Source organism: Lathamus discolor, chromosome 11 (assembly GCF_037157495.1).
Source record: "Lathamus discolor isolate bLatDis1 chromosome 11, bLatDis1.hap1, whole genome shotgun sequence".
In the NCBI taxonomy this organism is placed as follows: Eukaryota; Metazoa; Chordata; class Aves; order Psittaciformes; family Psittacidae; genus Lathamus; species Lathamus discolor.
This window is the reverse complement of record NC_088894.1, coordinates 1,690,915-1,707,373: the sequence shown is the minus strand read 5'-3', so window position 1 is coordinate 1,707,373 and position 16,459 is coordinate 1,690,915. Positions and strand designations below refer to the sequence as shown.

The window sequence follows — 16,459 nt, the reverse complement described above, 5'->3', positions numbered from 1 at the left end:
TCATCTTTACTCCCCAGCCACCTCTTTCTCCAGTGGCTTTCCCCTCCCTGGCTCTCCCTGCTGTTATCCCAGAAAACAGCACTGTAAAATGCCCCAAAGCAGGATTTTTCCCCTCACTTCCTCAGGCTTCTCCATCCCTACACTTCAGGCTTGTCAGCAAACTGCACCCCAGCTCAAGACCCCTCCTCACAGACACACACAACAGCAACAGCAACCAGGAACACACTGGCTCCTGCTCACAGGGCGCAAGCCAGAGCCTTTGGATCCTGAGGCTTTCAAGCATTCCTGAGGACCCTGCTCCCTCCCAAGCCTGGGTTGAATAACCCCATTTCACCACAAGGCTTGGGAGGCTTAAACAAGTTGTCAGCATCTTTGAATCTTTCTCTTCTTGGGAAACTTGGCTGCACCCCATGATGCGAGAGCCCTGAGCGAAGGAGCCGGTTGGGATCCCTGCCTCTGGAAGAGCACAGCCCTCAAAGGGGCTCGGAGCACGTTTCCCAGCGCTTTCATGTGGCTGCTTGCTCCTCTCCAACCAGCTCCAAGGCCTGTGCTGGAAAGGCAGTGGAAATACTTGGGTTTCGCTCTGGAACAGGGGAGCAATGCCCCAAGATGCAACTGCAAATGCGCCTGAGCTGCTTGGCAGCATAAGAGCTACAGGGCACAGGCCTGCTCCCTGAGCAGCCCCTAAACCAGAGGCTCTGCTGGGGTCCCCTGGAGCTGCATCACCCCAGCTAAGGGATAGGAAAAGAGGGATTTCAGTACCTCACAGAACAAGCCTGATCCTGCAGGGCTCCTTGCTCTGATCCCACCCTCCTTTATCTCACCCCTTCCAAACAAGCAGCTCCAAGCTCACTTCAGACCTCATCTGTTTCTAGAGCCAAGTGCTAACAGCTCCCACTGATGCTGTAATCCATGCCCCCTCCACGTCCAAGCCTCTGGAATTCCTCCTGTATTTGCAGCATTTCCTCTCCTTCAGAGCCTTTCCAGCAAACCCCTCTGAAAACCAAGGCTGCCTTTCAGCTGCCAGGGCAGGAGAAGAGCATGGACAAGCAGGAAAGTGGCTGGGACTCCCTTTAACATTTCCACTGAGTGGATTCCCTCCACCTCCTTTACTGATGGCTTCTCCCTGCAGCAAGTTTCACAGTGCCCAGGATCCCTGCACGATGGGAAGCTGTCTTCAGGGCAGCAGGAATAACAACAGGCTGCTGACCCTCCCTGCTTCCAGATCCTGGCCACAAGGGTCTCCTTCCACAGAGGGATGGAGTGCTAGGGAATGCCCACATGGGGTTAGCACTCTCTCCTCCCTGTCCTTTATGTGGCTGGTGTCACCCTACTTTGTCTGTCACAACCTGGGCAGTGCATTCTCTTTGCGGCAGGGTTTGCTATTGGCATTTCAAGGCCTGTCAGAGGGGAGACTGAGATGAGCTCTTAGGCAGAAGCTCTTCCCTGTGAGGGTGCTGAGGCGCTGGCACAGGGTGCCCAGAGAAGCTGTGGCTGCCCCATCCCTGGCAGTGCTCAAGGCCAGGTTGGACACAGGGGCTTGGAGCAAGCTGCTCCAGTGGAAGGGGTCCCTGCCCGTGGCAGGGGCTGGGGCTGGAGGAGCTTTAAGGTCCCTTCCAACCCAAACGAGTCTGTGGTTCTATAACAAGGTATATCCATCACTGCAAAATCAACAATGCTGCACTCGAGGGCACTGTTCAGTTCCCATCCACCTGGACACTGACCCTCTATGAAGATCCCATTCAGTTCCACACCACAAAATCAAAGTGCGGCACGGGCACAGCTCAAATAAAAGTCAGAAACTGACAAAAATGTTTAATATTAGTTTTGAAGGAAAAAGTGACCAGATTTGCTTAGATGAGAAAATAACAACTACGTGTGTGCAGCGAGCTCCCCCTCATCAGCCTGTGGCTGTGGCTCTCCCCACCAAGGCCCATGTGAAGAAGCCTCCCCATTGCTGCTCTCTCAGTGTGTGACAATGCAAACTCACTTGGGACACAGAACACAACTGGAGCTGGCGTATGGAGGTCACGCTCTGAGCTGCTTTAGGCTGCTGCCCTCAAGCCGTGGCATGTATCAGCAGAACTGCAAGAGAAGGGAGTTTAAACCTTCATTAGAAAACCTCACTGCCGAAGGGAGCTCTGGGGCACGCGTGTGCTGCACACAAGACAGGGATGCAGAGGATGTCTTGTGGGATTCTGAAGCTGGGATTCTGCAGAGGCAGGGCTCAGCCCCTGGAGTAGGGACCAAACTGATTCTCCCAGCCATTGCTCTTTGGCACTTGAATCCTCAATGTCATCACCACCATCTCTCAGGGGTAAAGGGAGCATGGGAAGCACTGTGAGGCTGCTCATGGAAGAAGGGATGTGAGAAGGGAGACAGGGAATGTGAGACTTGACCCAGCTCTGCGGAGATGGGATGAACCCAGGAGCCTCTGTGCTGGGAAGGAAAGATCACTTGCTAGAGGCAGTCAGTGCTTGGCAAACACCTCTGAGGGCAGCCAAGTATCTGCAGATCATGGTGCAGCCACCCAGCAACCCCAGTGCCAGCAACAGCCTTGGTGTGGTACCTTCCAGCGATTCCCACACTCGTTGCACACGACGAAGGTGGTCATGGGCTCATCCGAGCTGCGGGTCTGCACCTGCGGGGACACACAAAGGAAATGAGAGCCAAGCAATTGCCATCACCCCATGGGGGTCACAGGGAGCTCCCTGTCCCTCTGGCCACCAGGGATTCATGCTGTCAAACCAATGAGACCCTGAGGCTTGGGACAGCAAAAGGAGCCTCCTTGTAAGATGAGTCTGGTTATGCTTTACACCTCTACACACACCTCATGGCCCCTCTCTAGCCTGACACTACCCAGAGGGATGTGTTGTGGGGCAGCAGATTTCCCTGCTCACCCCCTCTGCTGCCCATTCTCTGTGTGTGGCTCTAGAGATGAACAAACCCACTGCAAATCCCTCCCTGTGCTGCCCCTGGGAAGGGAGGCAGCAAGACCACAAACCCCTCAGCCCATCAAACACATGCTCAACAGCAACCCATAACAGCAGCACTTGAGCTATTCCCCACTTACAGACCAGTCCTGTGTCCTGGCCTCGCAGGAGCATGCTCTGGGTTACCAGGTCCTGCACATTCCCAGGCTGGTTTGTATTGGAGCCATTCAGGAACTCTGCTATTTAACCCAGATGTGGCTGCTGCCTCTGCCCAGCCCTTGCCAGAAACACATACTTTGCTAAAGATCAGATTTTCATGGCATTTGAATACCACAAGGCAGATCCACACTGGAAACGCTGGCACTCCCCGTGCAAGTCAGGCAGCAGAACTGTGCTGAGGGGTAATTATGAGCTATGTGTGTAATTACCCACTCTGCAAGAGTCACTATTTGCATGATGCACATTAAGCATGTTTTGCAAGCAGGCTGGATGGCTAAACTCTGGAATTCTCACCCAATATTCCTGCCTGGCTTCCAGTGCTTTCATAAATGCCACCTCACCTACTTGGAAATTCGAGCTCCTTCGCCAAACAGGGATTTTATTTACAGAAATACAGAAAACCTGATATTTCTATTTAAAAGACACTGCTGTCACCTGCCTAATTCCAGGCAGCTGCACTCCACTCCAATAAAGGAGGAGACTGAGTCCCATGCGCTGCTGAGGTGAGATATTCCAGGCACTGCTTCCAACTGATTTACTCAAAGCAGAGCAAGGCTGTCGGATGCAAAGCCACTCCTGAGCCAAGGGAAATCCCTGGTCAGCTGCCTGGCTCTCATCTGCTCTTGCACATCAGGTCCAAGCACACACAGTTTGTGCACACCCACTCGGTAGCGATCGTGTGGTTGCTGGTGCATTTTTGAGCCTCTGCACATTCTAATGCACTGACTCACGGCAAAGGCACATTTCTCTCCAGATGCCTGGCAAGAACATGGGAATGAAAAGCACTGGTAATGCATAAGCCCTGCAGCAGCTGCCCATTGAGAAGGAAAATCCCCTTTACCTGCTCATATCACTGCTTTGGTTGCTCCTTGTTTGATTTTTAACTAAGCTGGGATTTGTCTTCTCTACAGCCTTCATTTGCTCTTTTAACACCATCAACGCCCTGGGTTTCTGCAGCCTCTCCTCTACACTCCCCACTGCTTTGAATCAACACATTCCCAGCACCCGCTTTCATGGAGCTGCACAGCTTCTGAAAGCTTCCTTGGTGCTGCTCTTGTACAGAGCCAAAAGAAGCTACACAAGCTCCAAGGAAACGTGCACAAATCACTGTGCAAAAGCAGGACATTTAGAGAGCTTCAAGCACACGAAAGGGTTCTCTCACCAGTAGCAAAGTTTGTGCTGTCACAGAGCAATAAGAGCTCATGACTATGATGGATCATGTCCTTTGCAAGGGTCAATGTGGAGGCTGCAGGAGCAGGAAGACCAACCTGGGTGTAGGTGCAGTTCTTCTTCTTGCACTTGCCACAGGTGAAGAGGTCAGTCTGTGTCCCTCCTGTCTTGGCCATCTGATGCTCCCTGATCGCTTCTTTGGTCATGGCTTTCCTGATCTCTTTCAGCTCGTTACTGGCCATTTCCTTTCGAAAGAAAAGAGCAATATTAATCCCATCTGTCCAGTTTTACCTCCACACCTACCACAGTGCAAAGAGTCAACAGGACAGGGTGGCCTAACAGATGGGTATTAAGACAGAAAGCCTTTCATTCCTGGTGTTCGGTTCATACCTAGGCCCCTGTGATGATCTGAAGGCCCAGACTGCTCCCCACATTGCAAACCCCATTGCTACTCACTCCCTGTGCCCTCAGCACCAGCAGAGCATCCCCTGTAAGCAGCAAACCTGCTCCTCAATCTTCCTCACCTCCGAGGTCATCACTGCGATCTGCTCAGGGGTGATGGCCCCACACAGCACATTCTTCTTCAGCTCAGGGTTTTTGGAGTCCTTCAGGTTGGAGATGCGGCTCCTCACTCGGTTCTTGTACTTCATGTCGGTGTTCTTGACATCCTGGTATATGCGTACAGGGCAGTTAAGGGCTCTGCAATCAACCCAGAGGCCTCCAAGCGCCTTCTACACCACTCATGAGTAGCAAGGGAGTGTTACCTGCTGCCATGGCACAGATGAGGGTGCTGGCACCCAACAGCAGTGTCTGCTCTGGGAGGTTAATGATGGATTTGGGAGTAGGGTAATGCAATCCCAGATCCAAGGCTTTCAATTCTGGCTTTTTCACTGTGCTGAAAGTTATCTGTTTTCAGTTACACTCAGGTTCCTCAACCTGCTCTTCCTCTCAGTACTGTAGTCACAAACCCCTCCACTAAGAGGGCCCACAGTCCTCAAACCAACCAAACTCCTGACTTATCTCAAATCAACATGAACCTGACCCTCACTGCTCCATCCTTCCCATTGCTTGGTCTCTATCAGCACATTCCCCTCAACATGAGGCACAGGGAAGCTGCATGTATTTGAAAGCAGAGGTGAGCAGGAAGTAGGATGTTGATGGGAAGGACAAACTGGGCATTCCAGATCATTATGGTGTGAACAGGAAGGAAACAACGACATCCATCACACCAGGAAGGGGTGTGCCCTGAACTCCCAGCACTACACTGATGGCTCCTCAGTGAGCCAGGACTCAACCAAGCAGAGATCGAATCAGAACTCCAACAAGCAGAACATTTATGCAGAGACAAACTGTCCCGTTTCTCCCCCAAGCACATTCATTTCATGGCCTGGAGGCATGCAGGCCCTTGAGGAAGCCCTGTGCAGTAAGGATATATTCTTCAATCTGGGCTGCTATGTGCTCACAGTCAGCACCAATGGCAATGTAGTCATCTGGAAGACAAGAGAAACATGAGGTCAGTGACTTCCAACGAGGCAAATGGTCCCCAGGCTCAGCATTTCTGAGATACAAACCTAGAGAGCTTTCTATTTGGATGTAGATGCTCTTTGCATCAAATGGCCTTTGCTCTACCTACGCTCCAACCCTTCTGCAAAGGGCAGTGATGAAAATAGGCCAGTCCAGCCAGTCTGTGCCCTCTGGACTGCACCAGACAAACCTAACAAGAACCTTGGCCCCAGAACATAGTTCCCCAGTATATTCCTGGTGCAGTTGAAATCAAACATATACAGGCAGGAACTGAGTCTCCTCAGATACTGGTGTCAATGAGAAGTAGCTCTACTCAGACCAATAATCTGGCAGGGAACAAAAGCATGCACCATTGGAATCAAACCTTCATTCTCTTCTCACTTCAGGACTCTGCCCTCCCTCTTCTTTCACCCATCAACTAAACAGCATCACAGAACGTAGCAACCAGTGCCATAAAGTAAGGACCATAAGCAGAACAGAACTGAGCTTAATGAAAGACTCAAGTGGACTCATTCCCAGACTCCATATGGAAAGGGTTTTTTCTAAGAGGTATACGAAGTATTTAATGCAGCGTAAACACATGCACAGGAAGGCTGGAAGTAAAGACTTGAACTTCTCCATCTGCTGTCTACATTCTTTGGCTCCAAATGAATAAAACTCTACAGGGCTTAGACCCCAGTTTTCCAAAGGGATCTGCAATGTGGAGACAAGCATGTGTTCAGCTTGAGGTGTTTCAAATCTGCCTGTCAGAGACGCTGAGCACCTGCAGTTGCCTTTCATTTTCGACGGCACAGTCTGAGCGCGAGAGAGACCTGTTCCACCCCAGATCCACAGAGGACCAGAGCATTTAAGAGGCTCCAGACTGTAAAGAGAGGGAGGGAGTCTAAGAGCAGATAGTGACTGGGGTAAGCACCATTACCAACAGTCTCCATCTATTGAGTTACAGCTCCACTTTGTGCCCAAGGGTAAGCAGAGATGACAGCTTCGCTTTACAGGCAAGACTGAGAGCTAGAAAGGGAAGCAAATACCTGCATGCCTGAAGATTAAACTGGCCAGACCACCCCAGGCCGCAGAGCAAAACCCCATGTCCTTAACATCCACAACCTGACACAGCGCTGAACCTCTGGCTCAAACCAAGTCCATGTACAAGTGTCTAAGGGATGTATGTCAAAGGGGTGACCAGTGGAGCTGCTGGTAATAACTCCTTGACAAGGCTGCTTCGGTAGAGCATATCTATAGGTACTGACCTACATGCAGAGTGCACCAGGAGCTGTGAAGCACTTCATGCAATGCAGGAATTGCCTCCCCAGCACTTACCATCAGCCTGCAGAGCTGCTGTCAGCATCTCCCTGCATTTGTTGCGGACAGCATCGCAGGTGACAGGCGCCGGGGGGAAGGTGGTGATTTTGGGGGTGGTCGGAGTCTTCGGAGGCTCCTGCCTTTTGTTGGAGCTAAAAGAGAAACTTCACCTGTCAGAATGGCCCAGTTCGGGGCACTGAGAGCAGAGGAGGGATCAGCAGGGATGTGGCCAAGCATCCTGTTAATCACAACACAAAACCAGTCAGAGGAAAGCAGTGCAAACACGTGCCCAAATCAGCACAATACAGCAACCAACACCATCGACCCAGCCACGAGCTCTCCTGTGACTCTGCCGGCTGTAAATGGAAGGTTTAATCCATGCCAACCAACTTGTTATTCACCCACACAACTGCACCACTGGGTATGAAGTGAAAACACTACAAAGCCATTGGACACCATCAGTAACTCAAATGCACTCAGGACTTGCTGTGACCATCTCGGTCTGGTAGTGCAGTGCAGAGTCATGGCACATTAATCCTCTTACTTCACAGGACACTAAGTCCATAACTGCTCTTAGCAGAAAGGGAGCAGAAGCCACCAGTAAAGTGAATCTCAAGTGGTTCCGCATCTCACATCTTTTGCTGCCAAGATGTCAGCAAGAGAAAAGAACTGAACACAGTGCTCCAGCTCTCTGTAGCTGACAAGGAGTGCAGGATGCTGCCTTCGGAGGCAGAAAGCAGAGAAGCCTAAAGAAGGAGCTGCAACGCCAAGGAAGAGAAAGGCTCCTTCAGCTCCAATATTAAGCCAACAAAGCGTAATACATAAGAGGATCTTTTTCTTGTAACCTGGACAAGACTCTGATTACTCACCTCAGAAGAGCACCTCTGCAAGCCACACAGAGCTTGCACAAGACTCAAATACTGGTTCCCTCACAAAGATAGCTTCATTTCCACTTGCAAGCAATCATAGGCACAGACAAGGGAATGCAAACGCTTGCCTGCTGTGGCTGACTCAGGTCATCTGCCAGGGGAGCTGGCTGGGGAGACTGGAGGCACAGAATCAGCACCCAGACCTGCTGCCTGCACCATCACAGTGTGACAAATCACTGCACAGGTTGGGCTTGCACACACTGTGCATGCTGGAGAGGAGCTTCATTGAGCTGTTCAGCTGATGCTACACCCACAGTGTTGAGACATCTTGCCCATAAAGCCTAACATCTGCATGGAGAGTTAGCCCTGCAAACACTGATGTGGGCTATTACGATTCCCAGATGCTTTTATAGAGCTCTTCCCCTCCACCTTAAATCAGCAGAACAGCAATTTTTTCAGCAGACATTGCTCCAGCTTTGGTGTTTGGGTCATAAAATGCAGTGTGTTTATGGCCAATGCCTGGTAACATTAATGCAGTAAAAGAAAGAGAAACCCTGGTATTTCGCCCTTGCCATTCTGGCAACACATCCTTGAAAATCCAAGTGGTTTGACAATTGCTCTTCAGCTGGGTCATTACCACCACTTCTTTGCCAGCAAAAAGAAGTGTTATGACCAGGCACTTCCACTTCACTGTCCTGGAAGGGATTAGTCAGCCCCCAATAAAACTGTGCTAAGCTGGAAATCTTCCGAATCCTGCGGCTGCACAGACTGAGCCAGACAAGTCCAGGGATTTATCCTGGGGGACCCTGCTGCTGGGTTCAGATCCAGTTTGGCTCTGCAGTGCCTTAAAGCCTGTAGATCATCATTACAGCTACTGGATTTCCACAGTTCAAAACCTCACCAGGCCCTCTAAAGCAGCATCCACCAGTGCACCTCCAGCAAGCTGCCCAGGTCAAACCAGAGCAGATTCATTTCTTGCTCAGGTGAAACAGATACACTCTGAGAGGGATTATATTGCAAGCTTAGTGCGGATCTTTGACCAGCAGCTGAATAAAATCCTTTTTACCAGCTTGTTTTACTGGTCAGCACTGCAGGATGCTATTAAGGAACAGATTTGTGTCCAAACAGCTCAAAACACTCAATAGGATTTACACGGCACATGTTAAAGACAAGCATCTTAGCTTGCAAATAAATTAGACCATGAGCTTCTCCCATCTGGGATGTGCAAAGCATCACCAGGTACTTTTGTACCTAGGGAGCTGCTATGCACACATCACAGGCAGTACACATGGGGTGTACATAGCAAAGCATCCACGTCTCAAATAGCTCTGCTTAAAATCACAGCTGATCATGTTGCATAAAACAGCCTGGAAAAACGAGACTTCCCAAAGGAAAAAGGCAAAAAACCTCAAAACCATATCTACAATAAAGGGAAAAGCTGAAGGAACTGGAGTGTCTGCAGCAGGGAAGTCCTGAAATCCTGAAAAACTTGGGATGGAGATTTCCACTCTCTAGAGGTGGGGAAAAAAGCTAAAGATGCATGGTTATCCTACTGCTGTTAGCTGAAAAGACATTCACCTATATACACAGTCTATGTGCCCCGAGATGACAACAGACTTTCAACCATTCCAAAGACTGCACAGAAAGTCTATTAAGCTTTCCAAGTTAGTTTGTAATTAGAAGAGCTGTGAAAGAGCTCAAACACACCTAAAAGACTTGTGTGTTCCTTGTGGTTCACACTGCTGCTGTTAAACAGGCAAAAGAGCTTGTAAACCCATCCAGGCAACAAAAGCTCATACATAAAAAAGGCTATGCTGGAACAACTGGTGGCAAAGCAACAGCCAGGGACTGCACTGGAAGGAAGTCCCACAGAAGAGCTGAATTCAGGCCACAGATCCAAGACCTCCTCATAAAAGGAGTTTAGAGAACCCTGGAAGACAAAAAGCTCATGCTGCCAGAGACAAACATTAGACACAGCCCATTAAAGTGTACTACACTAATGGGCTAAGATACTACAGCACAGCAGAATATGCTTTGGATTACAGTAATGCAGCAATGTGAGTTCCCAGGTGCCAGCTCCACACTGGCTGGCTCCAAGCCCTCAGGTCTTGCAGCTCTCTAGTCACTACAGAGGGATTTCTACATCTGTGCTCCAGAAAGCAAGGCAAGCTTCAGGCCAAGGACTGTTCAAGTTTCTCTGACAGAAAAGAGCAAGGCTCAGCCAAAACCTATGAGACTAAGTGGCTGAAATACTGACTACAAGCTGATCTCTTTGGTGTCTCGAGAGCAGCCTCATCTGAACCAGCTTATCACACACTGAGCAGCTAGTCAGCCTCTCTCCATCACAGCTTGTGCTTTCAAGAACAAAGACTCTTCGCTGCTAATAAATCCTCTTTTTGTCAAGGCAGATTAGTAGTTTATTTTACAGCACTGGAGCATTCCAGTCTCTAAAGAGAGCCTGGCTCAAGCTGACCTCAGGAGCTGGCCACTTCTGCTGGTCTATGCTACACAAATCCATTTGCTTCTGTTCATCCTTCCCAGCCAAGGGCACACTCTGCCACTCAGAAGATGGAGGCTGAATATGTGTAGAAAGCATCAAGGAGAAAAAAAACCCTGCAGTATCTGCCGCACATCAAGGCACAGGGGAGCATTAATGACAAGCCAGAAAACTCCACATACCCCACAGTAACTGACAAAGCAAAGAGCCACAGCGGGGGCTTGCCTCTACCTGCAGCCAGGATGCTATTCCAAGTGAAATGACGAGCCTCAACCTTCAAACCAGATGTCCTAACAGGCCCAGCTTGATTTGCTCATCAAGTGTCTACTGCAGTGTGCCCAGGGAATGTTTCACACTTCCTTCCCCCCAGGGTCTGCATTCCACAAGGTCAAGTTTCCAAAGGTTGAATCAGAAGCTTCCCTATTTCTTTGAACTCATTCCTGGCTTGAGCCAAGTTCTTGCCTTCTCCTTTCCCCATCAGGAACAGCCAACAGGAATTCCAAACGGGCTTCTGCCCTTATCCTGGAGGGGAATCTGCCTCCTTTACCAGTCAGCTGGGGTGTGTCAAGGACAAAGGAATGGTTCACTATAGTGATGTATTAATCCCATCCATCACTTGAGATTGCAAAGACCAAAAATCATCTTCATTCTAAGGAGGTCAAAGTTATAAATAAGCAAAAATAGATGAAAATGCAAAAGAACAGAAGAATTTACTACAAGATCCACACCTAAGAGTAGAAAAATACAGAATAAGAAGTGAGTAAATTCACAACACTCACTAAAGCCACTCTATTTTGTAGCTGTATATCTCTGCATTACACTATTAAAGACACCACACATCATCTCTGAGCAAGTCTTCACTTCTGGTGTTTCTGACCAGGAATTTGACGACACAAAATTCACAACTCACATACTTAAGAGTAAAAACCAATGTAAGCTACCTTAAGAAAGCTCACATTCTCTAACCAAACCCTCTTTGGTTACAGGGAAGCATTACCTTTGGTCTCTTGAGTTACCAGTCTCCTTCGAGGAGGATGTTGGCAAGGACAGGCCTTTCTTTTTCTCCTCACTTTTGTCCTCAGAAGCATCTATATTCAGAAGAAGAGAAATGGATGCTGAAGGGTTCAGTATTGGCCTTTATATGCTACAACCCTGCACACAATAATCAATGTCTTAACACTACACAGTACTGGCCTAAAGCAAGTTATTACTCTCCAAAAAGAATCAGGAGAAAACACCTTTATGGCCTTCAGTGCTTTCCAACAGAGCTTTCGCTTGTCTGAGTAGAAACTGATTCAAACCAAAGCTTTCCTCGCTAGACTGAAGAGCAATCCCCTTCCCTGCCTCAGACACAGGCTTCTCACAAGACAAGCCTCAGCACAAAAGCCTCAGAGACACCCTGTCTGCAGAGCACTGATTACATCAAGTTCCCTAAAGCACCATTTCAAGCAGCATTTCCGGCCAACACCACCTGATGGGCCAGCATGGGCTGGTCCTTCTGGGAATACAGCTTCTGCTGTTTCCCAAGTGCTGCTGAAAGCCAATAACACAGCCCTGGAGAGGACTTTCATTAGGCTGTAGAACAAGTCTGACCCAGAGGTGAAGTGTCTCAGCCTGGCCAATACCCATCACGTGGAAGTGACAGTCCCAGCCAGCGCAGGAAAAGTGCTTCTAACACTCATTTAGCCTATCAAATGAGGAGCCCTGGGGTGCAAAGTAGAGTCAGGCACATTTCACTTGGCCTCAAGCACTACAATGTTCTTGCTCTTTCCACACAGAGCTGCCCAAGAAGATCTGTTCAAATAGGAGCATTTTAATCTCACATTGAGGTACTCTGCCACCAGGACAGAGTGGGAGACACAGGGTCCCACTAGCAGGACACAGGTAGAGCTGCCCCTCCTACCTCAGCACTGCAGATGCTTCATTCTTCTATCACAAAGGAAACCACTAAACCCATATTTGCAATCCCTCCCCCTCTGCGATTCTGACATTAGTCTGTGCTGTATCAGCTTGAAGATCCCTCAGACAGAACTACAAGCTCCTGCTCATGGCATCCATCACCATGAAAGCCTCCCCAGCAGGAAGCAGTCCATGTGAACTTCTCTACAAGATGTTAAACTAAAGTCCTTCTACAACTCATCACCCAAATGCATTCCACCATTTCTCATTCCAAGTGGTTGCACAAGGCTGACAGCACACCCTGTATTAACGACACACAGCACAGAAGCGGGGGCAGAGGGTTCAGAACACAGGTAAGTAATGCTACTACTTATTGTATGGATAAGTACAGGCAGTCCTGAAGCTTTCAATGCTTTTTCAAGGATGAGCTAGCTCAACAGGAGCTACATCTAGAGGAATCCATGGTAGACCTGAAAGCCAGAGGGTACAACTGTAAAGACTGGTTTGCCAGAATATTCTTTTCAGATCCAGAGATGAATGAATCTTAGAAACCCAGCCTGCAGCTGAAGGCAGTTCCTTCCCAAGTCAAATACGACAGGAACATGCTGATTTCCTTACCTAGGAGTTTCTTCCAAGATTTGATGAGGGATTTGGCAAGAGAGATCACTTCTTCATCTGTGCTCTGCTTCCTCAGTGCATTCACTGACATCCCAATGCGGGTGGACTGCAAGTGAACATTCAAATGAATCACTCCAAGCCAGATTTGTTATTTGTTACTAACCCAAACCAGAAACAAGCACGAGGAAGTCAAAGCAATGACCAAGATATGAAGTATCCAAGGAGCTGCAGAATGATTATCTCTTCTTGTCAGAGTGAGATGACTCTCCAGCTCAAACTGACCAGAAGCAGACATCCACGCACCCACAAACACCTTCTCTACAGGTCTGGAAGAGACATTCAACCTTGAGTGAAAACACTCAGGATGCATATCTTAATCTCAGTACTGCAATTCTGTTCACACTCCCCATTGTCCTAAATATTACCATCACAAAGACTTAAAGAATTTCTCCCATGATTGCCCTCTGTGGTTGCTACTTCAATCTGGTCTTTCCTCTTCTTGAAGCTTAAGGAGCAGTTACCCACACCTGCCTCATTAGCTACACACTGTGGCACAGAGCTATTTAACTGCCACTCCAAACCCCAGGTTCAGTACTATTTTCTGTATTTAACACTTATTTCGATGCTTTCAGTGAGGAAAGGAGCAGGAATAAATCTGTTAAGTTTATTTAGACACTTTGAGCTCAGACATCAGCTTTTGGCCCTGTGCAACTCACCTGCAGCAAGTCCAAAGTCATAGGCATACCTTTCAGTTCTTTCAGTAAATCCATTGCACCATCCTGGAGAGGAAAAGAGAAACTCAGTGAGTGCCTCAGCTCTTAATAAAGACATAATGGGAATAAATTCAGAAAGCTGAATCCAAAGGGAAAACCACCAGCGCTCTGCAGGGATTGCTGTTCCGGAGAGACAGGAGATCCTACAATCTGAAGGCACCTGAGATATTGGAATGGGCAGAACAGGAGAGCACTGGAGCACTATAGGTCTTTGCTGCTGTATGGAACTACTGCATCATTAGCTTATTGTCCTTACCTGGCAAGTATTGGCTCACAAGAACAACCTGGCATAATTGCAAGAACTTCAGTCACCCACCTACAGCTGAGAATCACTGTCCACAGCTCAAAGTATCCTCTTGGAACATGAAACTTAGTGTAGCTGTTTCCTAGTTTTCATATGAACACCCCACTCCGCTCAAAACTAGAGCTGATACCAGGAGCAAAGCCGTCAAGCAGTGATGATGAAGAGCAGGTCACTTAAACTCATTATAGGATGTTTCCTTGCATCAGTTCTGCATTCCAGAACCTGGATCTAGAAAAAACCTGGCTAGGCAATATGTAGGTACCTAAAATTGATAGTCACTCAGAAACAGCAGGGATCACAGTCTGCAGTATGCCTGTCTATTCAGCTGGCTCTTTCCTCCCATTCCCTTCTATCAAACAAGGCCTTCTAGTGTTCCCGTTTAAGAGCTCATTTAAAACACCAACCACTCCAAGCCCATTGGCAGCACAAGGCCTACAGAGCCCAGGCTTGCGGAGAAGAGAAGCAGCCTGCACAGACCCTGTCCTAGGATCCCATCCTCCCTACATGCCCAATTCATGGCAGGAAGCAATCTAGCTGCCAAGTGCCACCCTACAGAACAGATGCTGAGAAAGCCAAAGCAGAGTCAAAGCTGCCAGCGTGCACAAAAGCAACACACACCAGCATAAACCACACGTTACCATACCCAGAACGAGCAGCTTCCCACTCAGGCAGCTTCACACCTTCCTGTTCCTCCTGCAGCCAAAAGGACTCCATTAAATCCAGCCCTTAACATACAAAATGACCTGGTGGTTCCTGTCTCCGTTATCAGAAAGGGAGTCACTTGGCACACTGGCAGCAAATGGGGATCCATGCAAAAACTAGAGCAACAAAGAGGTACTCCAGGCAACCATCCTGCAGGAAGAGTTAGCAAATTAGCCGATGTACAACACACACACTATGGTTCAGCACCACATCAATGCCAGCCCAGAGGAAGCACGGCAGACTGCTCTGAAGAAGCTGCCCCTTTCCCAATGAAGTTTGGAAGCGAATTCAGCAAAAGTTGCTCCTTTCCTATTTCAGGAACGGCGTTGAAAGCCTACCATCACTGGGAACAGACATCACAGGCTGTGGTTTAGCCCAAACACACTCTCCTGGGCTGTTAGAGCTACACAAGCACCAATGCTCACCCCAGCCACCGCTGGCAGAGCCTGTTTGGCATTCCAAAGTTCACGTGATGACCGCAGCCAGCATCCCATCACCCAAACACCACACTCCCTCACCTCATCCCCTCCTCACCCATCCCCTCCCGCTCCCCACTGCCGTTCCCCAGCCGTACAGCATGCCACCATCGCAAACCCTCACCACCCAGCTCGCTGCCTTAGCACTCGTGATGCTGTTTGGACTTGTATGAGCACCAATATCCCATTAGGCAGGGAAACACTTCCTAATGCCCCCCACACACACCCTGTGAGACCCCCGGTGTGCAGAGAGCAGCGAGGCCAGAGCTCCATGCTCAAACACCACAGGACAGCGAGCAGAAGTGGTGCTTGAATGGGGCAGGGATGCAGGAGGCAAGTACAGAAGCACTGGGGCTCTCCCTAAGGGCAGTGCTGGGAGGGATGTGCAAGGAACGCTCCTTCCCAATGGCTCCCAACTCCAAGACTGAGGATGCTCCAAGGAGGGGAGCACCGCAGCAGGAGCAGGATGAGCCCCAAGGGTGCTGAGATAAGGGGAGGAAGGGTTCCCATAGCACCATAGGAGAACATGGAGCCGCCCCCCTATAACGGCCGGTGCGTGGAACCCGCAGCACCGCAACGGATGGGGAACGGACGTGGGGCCTGTCCCCCACTGCCGCCCGGTTTGGGAGGGGGAACCGCACCTCGATAGAGGAGGGGGCTTCTGCTCTATCGCGACAGCGACAGTGGCGGGGGGGGCCCACAGAAGGAGGCCCCCGAAATGAGGGCTAGGGAAGGAGGAGACCCCCTCACAACGGGCGCGGAGGGAGAAGCAGGGGGCCCACAGCGAGGACGGGGGCCCCGCGGAGATGGATGCTGCAGCCGCCAGCCCCGGGTAAAGGGGAGGCCGCTCACCCCCGGCCCGCAGCGGGGGCCCGGCCGCCGCCACTCACCGCGCTCTTCTTGGCCACCATCTTGTCCAGCCGCCGGGCGATGCGAACGATCTCCTCCTCCCCGCCCATGGCGCCGCTGCCCGCGGCCGCGGGTCCCGGCCGGGACGGGGGGGAGCTGTCGGTGGCTCCCCGGTGCCCACCACAGCCCCCGGTCCCTCAGGCAAGCGGGCAGCGCGCAGGGCACGACGGGACTTGTAGTCCTCCGGGCGCCAACCAGGCTCTTCACCGCAGTGCGGGGGACTACAACTCCCAGCGTGCCCCGCGCTCACCCTGAGGCACTGTGGGG

General features: G+C 50.1%; 1 protein-coding gene across 2 annotated transcripts; it reads right to left on the bottom strand.

Moving 5' to 3' along the window:
- Positions 1–1,784: 1,784 nt before the first annotated feature.
- Positions 1,785–16,420, bottom strand: TCEA2 (transcription elongation factor A2). 2 transcript variants are annotated; one of them, XM_065691929.1, is made up of 11 exons: positions 16,174–16,420; positions 14,749–14,957; positions 13,745–13,807; positions 13,029–13,134; positions 11,509–11,599; positions 7,164–7,297; positions 5,756–5,812; positions 4,847–5,001; positions 4,421–4,567; positions 2,570–2,641; positions 1,785–2,085 (listed from the first exon to the last, which is right to left on the bottom strand). In XM_065691929.1, exons 3-11 carry the CDS (start codon positions 13,796–13,798, stop codon positions 2,077–2,079), a joined length of 825 nt encoding a protein of 274 aa, XP_065548001.1. In that variant the 5' UTR covers positions 13,799–13,807; positions 14,749–14,957; positions 16,174–16,420; the 3' UTR covers positions 1,785–2,076. The 2 variants fall into 2 exon arrangements, with proteins under 2 accessions (XP_065548001.1, XP_065548000.1); XM_065691928.1 differs by lacking the exon at positions 14,749–14,957 and having other exon boundaries at positions 16,174–16,418.
- Positions 16,421–16,459: the final 39 nt, after the last annotated feature.